The 13,042-nt window shown below is 49.2% G+C and overlaps 1 protein-coding gene across 2 annotated transcripts in view; it reads right to left on the reverse strand.

Moving 5' to 3' along the window:
* LOC124032335 (plexin-B1-like) overlaps positions 1–13,042 on the reverse strand; it is a 94,995-nt gene that overhangs the window by 21,792 nt on the left and 60,161 nt on the right. For both annotated transcript variants that reach the window (XM_046344655.1, XM_046344654.1), the window contains exons 2-7: positions 10,639–10,708; positions 9,435–10,554; positions 8,394–8,576; positions 1,116–1,244; positions 691–791; positions 426–558 (exon numbers count right to left, since the gene is read on the reverse strand). In XM_046344655.1, the coding sequence (XP_046200611.1) occupies positions 426–558; positions 691–791; positions 1,116–1,244; positions 8,394–8,576; positions 9,435–10,553 (1,665 nt within the window). In that variant the 5' untranslated portion in view covers position 10,554; positions 10,639–10,708. The remainder of the gene's footprint in view (positions 1–425; positions 559–690; positions 792–1,115; positions 1,245–8,393; positions 8,577–9,434; positions 10,555–10,638; positions 10,709–13,042) is intronic.

Here is a 13,042-nt window from a genome sequence, read left to right on the forward strand (position 1 = left end):
AGAGAGAGACCGAGAGAGAGAGACAGAAAGAGACAGAAAGAGAGAGAGAGAGACAGAGAGAGAGAGAGATTGACAGAGAGAGAGAGAGATTCACAGAGAGAGAGAGAGATCGACAGAGAGAGAGAGAGATCGACAGAGAGAGAGAGAGAACAAGAGAGAATGAGAGAGCGAGAGAAAGAAAGAAAGAAAGAAAGAGAGAAAGAAAGAAAGAAAGAAAGAAAGAAAGAAAGAGAGAAAGAAAGAAAGAAAGAAAGAGAGAAAGAAAGAAAGAAAGAAAGAGAGAAAGAGAGAAAGAAAGAAAGAGAGAAAGAGAGAAAGAAAGAGAGAAAGAGAGAAAGAAAGAGGGACAGACAGGTGTCAAAGGGTATTAATCTTTTTTTTAAAGCTCAAAACAATCACTGTATCTTGCTCTTCTCATGTCTTACGTCTGTCTTCACTCCAAGGCTGATGTTATACAGGCTCAGGGATTGGATACTGAGACACTGCTGCTGCTGGTCAAAGCTCCACAGCCACTGGCCCTGCAGTGCCCCCCGACTGCACTGGGAACGCTGGCCACACCTGACATCACAGGGGGATGTGGGGGTGAGGGGTGGAACACAGGTCCAAAAAGAGGAACAAGTGAGAAATTAACTTCTATTAACTTGACTCTCTGTGGTATAGAATTAGAATAGTCAGTTGGTACTTCCTCACCTGCCCTCCAGAACACACCAGCCACAGTACGGCTCTCGGGCTGAGAGACAGGACTGACAGTCCAGGTGATCTCCACACTCTGCCACCGGCCGCTTCTCCACCTGAAATGTTACCCACACATCCCTTTCTTAAGAACAGCTGTACTCAGTATATACATGGACAAATGAAGCCATAGAGGTGCTATAATTGTGTTTCCTGGCCAGGCTTTCTAATTTAAAAGGGAGAGTGCCAACAGACAAAAGGCAACAACACACCTGTACCTGCCCTTGATCTACTTCACTGCATTCCGCCCACCCGATCAAGGAAAAAAACGACACGTGGCTAAATCCAGTTGACGATTCCTGCCCTATATTAGGAGAGTCAAGTAGCTAGCGATGATGTGTTTGAGATGTTTTTTTTGCTGTGTGGCGTCCACTCAGACTAACCATTGTGCTGGTCATGATGTAGATGTAAGTCTCCATCTGGTCCAGGAGGAGGTCACTGCTGATGGGTGAGTTGGGCTGGATGAGTATGGAGGAGTACTTCTCCACCCTACCTCCAGAGCCTAGAAACACCTGGAAGGAAGCAGATGGTTACTGTCGTAAACTATCAATCATTTCCAAGTAGGGCTGTGGCCGTCACAAAATTTCTTCACACGGTGATTGTCAAGCAAATAACTGTTGGTCTCAGAGGTAATTGACCGTTAATTAACGTACACACATCTAGCATCTCCTGGCTTCCACACATAGCCTACAAGCCACTGATGCAGACCTTTGGAACATCTACATTTGAAAAAGTATATAAAATTCATGTAATATAGCCTACACCTTAACAATAAATCCATTATTTATTTTAGACAGTACTAAAGAAGCATGATTAATATTTCAGAAGAACAGCATACTCGGAGTTGTCCTTATGTTAGGTCCTGATCTGGCTATGCCAAATGGCTGTGGGCTACACTAGTTAATTTAGCTGACAAGATTTGCTTAAAGTCTGTGGCATTATTTTATAGTATGAAGAATACAATTGAACAAAGCTGAATGAAATAGAAAGGATATGTTCTCCAAACGATTTGAGGGAGTGGGCACATGCGGCTATTTTGTGGCATTATAACCAGAGAGGCCCGGCTTCCGAGGACGAGCTCGGCATTAATTGGCCCGTTGAGCGTAATTTCAGTTTGCTTCAGGTGAATAGGATTGGTTGTTGGACTCCCAATAGTATGTTATACCTCATCCCCTCCTTCAGGGAACATATGTTCTGTATGTGCTGAGTGTGGTACTGTACTTTTTATATGTACTGTGTGTGCTGAGTGTGTACTGTACGTTTTATATGTACTGTGTGTGCTGAGTGTGTACTGTACGTTTTATATGTACTGTGTGTGCTGAGTGTGTACTGTACGTTTTATATGTACTGTGTGTGCAAACCCACTGACGGCACGGGGACAAAATAGGTTATACCTCGTTCCGTCCTTCAAGGAACCATAGTTATATTCATAACTGTACGTTCCCTTTTAGACATAAAATCACACCCCAACCTGGCTCAGAGGGTACCAAACTAGGAGGCCCACGGCAGCCCACACAGTTTCCACCGGCTCCAAATAGGGGTTACAGAAGCCACCTTCTTCCCTAATACTTACCCGAGAAGCCTAAACAATCAGATCCCCATATAGGGAACCAGAACCTGCTGCAACTTGGCTATGTGTACTGACATACTGCCACTGCAGCTCAAGTCCCATGATCCCACAGCTCCAGAAACGATACTTAACTTGCAAGCCTGAAATGTCAGAACTCGTACAACGAACCGCAAGTCGAAAACAACAGAACACCTGTCGTGACTTGGTAAAGCGCACACGCACGCTGCATAGCAATGGCCAGAGTCGATGAACCACGGCAGCCCAAGGCTAAAACCTGCAGGAAAACTGTGATAACCCAGTCAAAATGCTGTCTAATATCGATCAAGTCCATAAACCCTACCGGTTTCCTAAAAGGCTCACACCGAGACCTGAGGAGTCTGGAATGCCAGAACACACACAAGGAACCGCAAGTCCAAGACAACAGGGCACCTACTGTGACTGGATAATGCGATATCGACGAACCACGGCAGACCAAGGCTCAAACCCAAAGGGAAATTGTGGTAACCCGGATAAATAAATAATCTGCTCGCTGCCTTAACATCCACTTCTGGACCCAGCCATAAGAACACTATGAGACACACTGGGAGCACCTACGACCAAGCGATAAAACCTCACAAAGGTATGTGGGGAACCCCCAACTCGCTGCAGCACAGATATCACCAATCTTCATGCCCTTGAACAATGCCCAAGAAGCCTCCACACCCCTAATGGAGTGAGCACACATGCAGTGCTAGGCAACCCTTGTCCTTAGCTGGATTAGGGAAACAGACAAAAAAAGCTGGTCACAAATGTGGATCTCCTTGTTCCTGTCCATATATGTGCGTAGTCTGCACCGGACCCAGGCCATGCAACCTCCATTGTTCACTGGAAGCAAACAGAGGAGGTGAGATAGGGAACAGCTTGAAAGCCAGGGAACAGCTAGAAATCCAGGGACCTGTAAGACATAGGTATAACCATTGGAGCAAGAGCTGCATTAGGACGTAACCTCACCTTGGAGTCGCCAGGTGCAAACTCAAAACAGGAAGGGTGTTTTGAGCGTGGAAATTCCAAATGCGATTGACTGACGCCAAGACCATGAGCAGGGCAGTCTTGTAGGAAGAACCTTCAGGTCCACTGACTCCTTTGGTTAAAACGGAGGTTCATTCATTGTGGAACCGCACCACCAGAGGATGAGACCATGAGGTAGAGCCATCAATCCCTACATGACATACCGAGATGGCTGCCATATAAACCTTCAATGTGGAAAAAGGCACTGCTCAAAAATCTCTTGCAAGAATTTCAAAATGTCCACCAAAAGAGCTCCGAAAAAGGATACACTCCTTTACCCTGACACCAACTCTCAAACGCAGTCATAATCACATTCAAGGGTAAACCCCAAGCCGACGAATTCAACCATTCAGGGTCCAAACCCACAGACCTGTGCGCCTGGGACAATAGATCCAATAACGCAGCCCAACAGGCGGATGATCTCTGGGAACCAGGGTTGTCTGGGTCAACGAGGAGTCACCAAAATCGACAACAGATCCTCCTGATGGACCCTATCTTCAATGGCCTGAATCAGGTTCACTGGAGAAACGCATAGAACCTTATCCGAGGCCTATGATGTGCCAACGTGTCCGTTCCCAATGGAGTGCCTGGATCCCTTATTGAGAAGAACAGACGACAATGTGTGTTCTCACCATGCATAAGATCTACGTCGACTCTGACGAACCGGTCTCATATCTGGGCCACCACTAAGTGGTGCACTCTCCACTCCGTAGAGGTAGGACCACCCCCCTTGGAATGTAGATCCTCACCCACGTTAAGAAATCTGGGAAGAAACGTCACCCTGAGCAACAGGAAAGGCACACTGGTCCATATGAGCAGATAACAGTCCAGAGAGAGTGACCGTGTCCCTCCCGGCATGTTGATGTAGCCACCACCATCCTGTTATCACCCAGTGCTGAAACAGACACATTAATACATCAAGTCCCAGAGCCACCATATAGAGGCCATCAGATCCAATAACCGCAGGCACAGAGAAAAGGCACTGAGTGCCCAAGATCCAGAATGTGACCCTCCTCTGTTGGGACAAAAATACGGTTCAGAACCGAGTGCGGAGCGAGACTCAGAAACAATGCGCTGAGCCGGAGTCTTATGATTCACTATGAACCCCAGAGACTGAATATGGGAAACCAGCGTGGCAGTGTGGAGCTCCACAAGTTCCCTCAACTCTGCTACGACCAGCCAATTGTCCAGATAAGCCAATACCCTGATCCCCTGGCACCACACCAGTGCCAAAGACGCCTCCACCACTATAGAAATGATGGCGGAGATGGAGAGGACAGGAAATATAGTACAGCACATGAACATATCCATCCTTTATATCTATGGACATTAACCAATTGCTGCAATAGCCAGAGAAGTGTGAGCACCTCAACCTTGAGGTGCTTGTTTAAAACCTCTTGGGGATAGGGCTGTTTACTGCCCCTGCTGGAGTAATTGCGTGCCCATAGTAAACATAATTTTTTTTGGTCAAAAGTTGTTAATATATGCAAATAAAAAATATTATTTGATAGAAAACACTCTAAAGCTTCTAAAACCGTTTAAATTATGTCTGTATGTAAAGCAGAACTCTCAGGGCAGTCATTCTCCCAAACTCTCTCTTGTCATCAGAAAAGTTGGCCCAACTTTGACGTCATCGCCCCCACCCTACCCAAGCAGCTACAGGTCTGGGAACAGTCTCTTTGTCTTCAGCGCGATCTCAGCTTTCAATGGGGATTCTCATTGTGAGAATCACGCACTCACGAGAGTTTTGGCGGGCCGAAACTTTTCGGTCACGCGAAAAAACAGGTCACTCTCATGCGCGCTCTGCTCCGGTCCTGTCTTTTTTCCAAGATCGATTATACAAAGCATGCGTTTTTGTTCGTCCTCGCGATTGCTGTACACCTTTATAACATGTTAAAGCTTGATTATGAACTTAGTTTGACAAGTTTAGTCGACATATAATATGTAAGTTCGACGTTTTGGTGCGCATCCACTTGACTTTTGGCTACATTTCAACCGAAATGTGTCATGTTTGAGAACCGAAAGACACAGACTGCAAAACTAAACGCTGTTTTTGGTAAGTATAATTCCTTCCAGGTCTTCTGATGGAAGAACAGCAAAGGTAAGGGAATATTTATGTGGTAAATTTGGGTTTCTGTGGACTCCAAGATAGAGGAGCCATAATGCTATTTTTTGAGCGCTGACTCATAGTATAGCCTAGTGAACGAAACCTGTAGCGTTAAAAATAAATGTAACACAGCGATTGCATTCAGAAGAAGTGTATCTAACTATATATATGTAGAACATATATTGTTAGCTGACGTTATCTGCCGGAGCTATCGTCATTTCTCAGGACATTTGAGTAGCATTTTTTGAACGATGCATCATTGTAAACAGAGATTTATGGATATATATAGCATATTATTGAAAAAAACATAAATATACTGTGTAACATGTTATATTACTTTCATCTGATGAAGATTTCAAAAGGTTAGTGCATTATTTTTCTTTTAATCCTGCGTTTGTCGATTGTCTTCGGTGGTGGTTTGACATAAATATGTGCTATGTTTTCGCCGTAAAACATTTTAGAAATTTGACTTGCTGGGCAGATAAACAAGGTGTTTTTCTTTCATTTGAGCCATTGGACTTGTTAATGTGTGGAGCTTAAATATTTTTAGGAATATTTTTGCGTTCCATGCGCCACCTTCCAGCTGAACGTGGGGGGGGGGGTGTTCCAAAATTGGAACCCTAGTCCCCTTCTGGTTAAAACACGGACCATTGACGCCAAGAAAAGGAGGAGGACACACAGCAAACTGTTGAACTGGAAGAACTCCACTGGGGGGGAGAAAACACCATCAAAGCCACGTTCAACACTAACACTCTCCCCTGTCAAATCCAAAGCCAGGCTCGGACTGATGTCATCCGATTCACACTCTGAAAACACTCCAGAGCTATTCAGGGATAGTATATCATCCCAGGAATCCTAACTCTGAACACTGCCAGAGAAACCGGAATGAGCCTCACTTGGCTGGGCTCTACTCAATCCACCAATCTTCTACACAAAGTCAGCCCGACTCCCAATGGAAGTTGACCCCAGCCGGAGACAATGGTCACACAACTGGTCTGAGCCAAGGCCTCCTGAGTGTGTTTCCACCCAAGGAAATAGGACAGCACTCGTGAGTATCTTTTAATTTTCATTGTGAAAACCACATTATTTTTTGTTATTTTATTTCAGAGTTTCTCTCGCAATGTCAGATGTGTGCGTACTGGTAGCGAAATCAGGTGCAGGAGAGCAGAGATTTGTGAACAGGCGCACACTTTATTTAGGCAAAAGTGCAAAATGCGCAAAACAGTCACAATAATTATTTTGAACAATAAACATCGTCGTGAAAAATAACACGGGAAAAACAAGCCAGTCTGGCGTGTCAACAAGACACACGTAACACAAATAATCTGACACAAAGACATGATGGGGAACAGAGGAATAAATACATGTAGAATGATTGGGGAATGAAAACCAGGTGTACAGGGAACAAGACAAAACAAATGGATACATAAAAAATGGAGCGGCTATAGCTAGAAAGCTGGTGACGTAGACCGCCGAACACCGCCCGAACAAGGAGAGGAGCCGACTTCAGCAGAAGTCATTTACACGCGACCCCAGGAGGGGCTTTCGAGGGCGGGCTCAGCATCCATTGGCCAATTGGCCATGATTTCCGTTTGCTTCAGGTGAAGAGGATTGGTCGTTCACTTCCCATAGTATGTTATACAAAGTGACCGACTGAAAGGCAACTGAAAAAGAGAAGTGACATTTGTGGCTAGAATATGTGGCTAAAAGCAAATTAAAGGTGCATTTGCACTAACAACAGGATTAAATTTGGGAAGAGAACAGTTAATTTGATTGTCAGTCAGTAAATCTAATCTGGAGGATACCAAGACACCTTTTCCTAAGTGAATCATAAGCCCTCAAACTCTCAAGTTACCTGAGTTGAATGAGATTAGCATAGATTTGATGTCGGCCTCTATAAGCCTCCAGTGAACGCAGTGCTGTAGGAATCTCTTTGGTTTGTCAAGTGGACTCTCAGAACATCTTAGCGAGCTGACACAATGGTTTAGAAACCTGCAGATGGTACCCACATTGTGTGTGTGTGTGTGTGTGTGTGTGTGTGTGTGTGTGTGTGTGTGTGTGTGTGTGTGTGTGTGTGTGTGTGTGTGTGTGTGTGTGTGTGTGTGTGTGTGTGTGTGTGTGTGTGTGTGTGTGTGTGTGTGTGTGTGTGTGTGTGTGTGTGTGTTCACGCATGCATTTGCACGTGTGTGTTTCTGAATGCTGTTTGTGGAATTTGGTGTACACAGATGAGATAATCCTTTTAAAACGGGTAACTTCAGTGGGCTGCATGCTGAGGGACTCAAAGCCCTCTGTTCTGTTCTGTCTGGGGCTGAGGAGAGAAGGGCTGAATGAGGAGGGCTGAGGGTGGAGAGATGAGGAAGGCCGAGGGGTGGAGGGCTGAGGAGGGCTGAACGAGGAGGGCTGAGGAGAGAAGGGCTGAGGAGAGTAGGGCTGAGGAGAGGAGGGCTGAGGGTGGAGAGATGAGGAAGGCTGAGGGGTGGAGGGATGAGGAAGGAGGGCTGAGGAGAGGAGGGCTGAGGGTGGAGAGATAAGGAAGGCCGAGGGGTGGAGGGCTGGGGAAGGAGGGCTTAGGAGAGGAGGGCTGAGGGTGGAGAGATAAGGAAGGCCGAGGGGTGGAGGGCTGAGGAAGGAGGGCTGAGGAGAGGAGGGCTGAGGGTGGAGAGATAAGGAAGGCCGAGGGGTGGAGGGCTGGGGAAGGAGGGCTGAGGAGAGGAGGGCTGAGGGTGGAGAGATAAGGAAGGCCGAGGGGTGGAGGGCTGAGGAAGGAGGGCTGAGGAGAGAAGGGCTCCCCCACCTCCCCTGGCAACGGCTTTAACAACGCTACTAAACGATGTCTAGCTCCATTTGAGTAGACGTATGTCTGAAACACTGCTATCTTGATCTAAATCTCATGTATTAACTCAAACATGCTTCATAACCTACTGTAACTTGGCATACCTTGTGCAAATTCCCTTTAGAGTCTCCTAAAAAGGCAATTGTGTGCCCCGCCCTCACACTGACAGCCACAGCAGTGAGACGGGCGGACGGGCTATCCAATACTGCCTCAGCTTCTATGGGCACCCTGCTGGCCATTGGACTGGGGGTGTGGTCAGAGCCACAGGGATAAGCCTTCAGGGTGTTCTGGAACACAGAGAACAAACAATAGACTTCACTCTAGAGAATGTTCCGTTCACATTATCACCGGAACCTGGTTAGTCATTTCAACAGTATTACTTCCATTCAGTAATAATTATTCACATCATTGACTCACAGTCTAACCAATCCTCTTAGTTCTAATAAGAGGATTAATATTAGATTAGAAGCATACCAAAACTGCAATCTTGCTCCTTTGATTTTGTTTAACACCCTTAAATCCATACCAACAAGTCTTCAGCAAACTCCAGTAAATTGGGATGTCTTTTGTTCCAGGACTTGTTTACTTTAAGATGCATTGTTTACCAAACTAACTTTCTGTTACAATCCATCTGTCCGTCTCGTTGGACTTCAAAGGGCTCCTCCCCATCATTGTCAGCCTTCATTTAACAGTCCGATAGCTGAGTTGGGACAGTTTGTTTTATTAAAATGCTCCAGGCAAGCAGGCCTGATGAGCTCTGGGCTCCGGGCCCAGACTGGAGGTCATCCCGGGGTCGTAAAGCCTGCATGGCTACTTCACTCACAGGCCTCAGGGATCTCTTGGCTGTTTGACACAGGGTTCGTTAAGGCCCTTTATGTTCCATTTCCCTTCCTCTCTCTATCGCTGTTCTGCTTTAAGCATGGATCTTGTCCACTTCCTGACTGCGGAAGCCAATAAGCATTACAGCGGCGAAGGTAGAGAACAAGTAGGATTTCACTAGATTATAAGGCATTCCATTGCTAGTACTCTGACCTTAGGAAAAAGAAGGTAAATGCTTGACATTGAGCAGTGGAAACCTACACTTTCATTCTGATGAACCAGAGGAATCATGTGAAAGGTTACATCTGCTTCTCTGAATAACTTACCGTGGGTAAATTGGCACAGCTGGACTTGACCTCGTACTCGATGTAGGCCACCTCCCCTCCTCCCTCCACCCGGCCATCCTGCGTGTAGCACAGGTCTCGTGTGGAGTCGATGTGTCTGTCCAGCTCGTCCAGGGCGTACACACACAGAGCCGACTCGTCTGAGGGCCCGTTGGAGGAGCTGGCCCTGGTGGAGAAGAGCCCAAGCAGTTTCTCCCCCTCTCTGCCGCCCCCCTGACCCACCTGGGCTGCCTGCAGAAGGTTGTAGTTCCTCTCTGGGGAGGAGGTAGAGGAGGAGTGACACACCAGGGGTACCTCTACATAGGAGTAGTAGGAGGAGTCATCCAGACACACGCGGGCAGCATACGTACGGTATTCCCGCGTCACAGCCTTAATGTCACGGCGATAGAACAAGAAGTACACATGCCCACGCCGAGTGAAGGCAGCTACAAAATGGTGGTCGTACTCTGAAAGCCTTCCCGCCACGGCCAGCTTGGCAGTCTCGTCGTATGAGAACACAGGCTCGTGGGCCAGATGGCGTGTGGAGATGGGCGGATGGCTGCTTGTGTAACCACGGCCCACATAGAGCACAGCCCGCTCCCCGCCTCGGGGCCCCACCACCAGCCCGACGGTGGACACCCCCGGGTCGTTGGCCGCCACGTACTGGGTATCCACCGGCCTCTCTGTGGAGAACAGCACCTCCTTCACAGAGGTTAGGCTGCGCTTCTGGCAGGTGCCTTGGTGGACGTTACCACAGGTGATGAGCTCCATGGCTGAGGGGTCCACCAGGAGCAGTTTGTTGTGGTTGGAGGTGTGCCGGGCCTGGGGGCAGTTGACCTCTGTGACAGGGGGAAGACACTCCTTACTATCAGTCACTGGGCCGGTCCTCTCCTCCTGCTCCAGACGCAGGCCGTCCAACCCGTCCAGTTGGAAGAGATGGTCCCTGGCCCCCACGTAGACCGTGCCTACAGAGGGGTCTGGGTGCAGGACCAGGTGCTCAAATGAAGTATCATTTCTGGAGAAGCGTGGATAAGTGCAGACAGCGAGGGAGCATGTGGTGGTGACCAGGAGGAAGACGAGCGGGGCTGAGATCAGAGACATCCCAAGTGGCATGGCAAACATTCTGTAAAGACAAATACAGTTAAAAGACGCTCAACATCAAGTTTGCTACACAAATATATTTCTATACAGTTATACAATGTCTAACCATTTGTGTCCGAAGTTAAGCTCAAGTCTCCTGCTCATCCACAAACATAAACCATTCTTGTTCACTCCACCTGTAGAGAAAAGAAAAATAGTATTACAATCTAATATCACCCAATAATCCATTAGGAGTTACATTGGTTGGATCATTTTCAAGAACCTGCCATGCAGACACTTTAATGAAGTGATGCAGCCTGTGCTCCATTTAGACACTTGTCACTCGTCACCTCACTACTCCAGTGAATCAATGGGCCAGTAGGACACCGGGAGCCCTCTAGTACAGCTGAAACCCTTCAATAATTAAACATCTCTCCCCAGTCCTCCCCCTAACGAAGAACTTAGTGCCACAGCGGGTGGTCACGTCTTGGACAGTAACCTCCACACACACTGTCACAGGGGGTGGTCACGTCTTGGACGGTAACTCCACACCCACAGGGGGGGGTAACATCATGGACAGTATCCGCCTAGCCCACTGCCACAGGGGGGGGGTAACATCGTGGACAGTATCCGCTAAGCCCACTGCCACAGGGGGTGGTCACGTCTTGGACAGTATCCGCTAAGCCCACTGCCACAGGGGGTGGTCACGTCTTGGACAGTATCCACTAAGCCCACTGCCACAGGGGGGGGGTAACATCGTGGACAGTATACGCTAAGCCCACTGCCACAGGGGGTGGTCACGTCTTGGACAGTATCCGCTAAGCCCACTGCCACAGGGGGTGGTCACGTCTTGGACAGTATCCACTAAGCCCACTGCCACAGGGGGGGGGTAACATCGTGGACAGTATCCGCTAAGCCCACTGCCACAGGGGGTGGTCACGTCTTGGACAGTATCCGCTAAGCCCACTGCCACAGGGGGTGGTCACGTCTTGGACAGTATCCACTAAGCCCACTGCCACAGGGGGTGGTCACGTCTTGGACAGTATCCGCTAAGCCCACTGCCACAGGGGGTGGTCACGTCTTGGACAGTATCCGCTAAGCCCACTGCCACAGGGGTGGTCACGTCTTGGACAGTATCCGCTAAGCCCACTGCCACAGGGGGTGGTCACGTCTTGGACAGTATCCGCTAAGCCCACTGCCACAGGGGGTGGTCACGTCTTGGACAGTATCCGCTAAGCCCACTGCCACAGGGGGTGGTCACGTCTTGGACAGTATCCGCTAAGCCCACTGCCACAGGGGGTGGTCACGTCTTGGACAGTATCCACTAAGCCCACTGCCACAGGGGGGGGTAACATCGTGGACAGTATCCGCTAAGCCCACTGCCACAGGGGGTGGTCACGTCTTGGACAGTATCCGCTAAGCCCACTGCCACAGGGGGTGGTCACGTCTTGGACAGTAACCTCCACACACACTGTCACAGGGGGTGGTCACGTCTTGGACAGTATCCGCTAAGCCCACTACGACAGGGGGAGGCCACGTCTTGGACAGTAACCTCCACACACACTGTCACAGGGGGTGGTCACGTCTTGGACAGTATCCGCTAAGCCCACTGCCACAGGGGGAGGCCACGTCTTGGACAGTATCCGCTAAGCCCACTACCACAGGGGGAGGCCACGTCTTGGACAGTAACCTCCACACACACTGTCACAGGGGGTGGTCACGTCTTGGACAGTATCCGCTAAGCCCACTACCACAGGGGGAGGCCACGTCTTGGACAGTAACCTCCACACACACTGTCACAGGGGGTGGTCATGTCTTGGACAGTATCCGCTAAGCCCACTGCCACAGGGGGAGGTCACGTCTTGGACAGTATCCGCTAAGCCCACTACCACAGGGGGAGGTCACGTCTTGGACAGTATCCGCTAAGCCCACTGCCACAGGGGGTGGTCACGTCTTGGACAGTATCCGCTAAGCCCACTGCCACAGGGGGTGGTCACGTCTTGGACAGTAACCTCCACACCCACTGCAACAGGGGGTGGACAAGTCTTGGACAGTAACCTCCACACCCACTGCCACAGGGGGTGGTCACGTCTTGGACAGTATCCGCTAAGCCCACTGCCACAGGGGGTGGTCACGTCTTGGACAGTAACCTCCACACACACTGTCACAGGGGGTGGTCACGTCTTGGACAGTATCCGCTAAGCCCACTGCCACAGGGGTGGTCACGTCTTGGACAGTAACCTCCACACCCACTGCAACAGGGGGTGGACAAGTCTTGGACAGTAACCTCCACACCCACTGCCACAGGGGGTGGTCACGTCTTGGACAGTATCCGCCTAGCCCACTGCCACAGGGGGTGGTCACGTCTTGGACAGTATCCGCCTAGCCCACTGCCACAGGGGGTGGTCACGTCTTGGACAGTATCCGCCTAGCCCACTGCCACAGGGGGTGGTCACGTCTTGGACAGTAACCTCCACACCCACTGGAACAGGGGGTGGACAAGTCTTGGACAGTAACCTCCACACCCACTG

This window comes from Oncorhynchus gorbuscha, linkage group LG03 (genome assembly GCF_021184085.1).
Source record: "Oncorhynchus gorbuscha isolate QuinsamMale2020 ecotype Even-year linkage group LG03, OgorEven_v1.0, whole genome shotgun sequence".
Classification (NCBI taxonomy): Eukaryota; Metazoa; Chordata; class Actinopteri; order Salmoniformes; family Salmonidae; genus Oncorhynchus; species Oncorhynchus gorbuscha.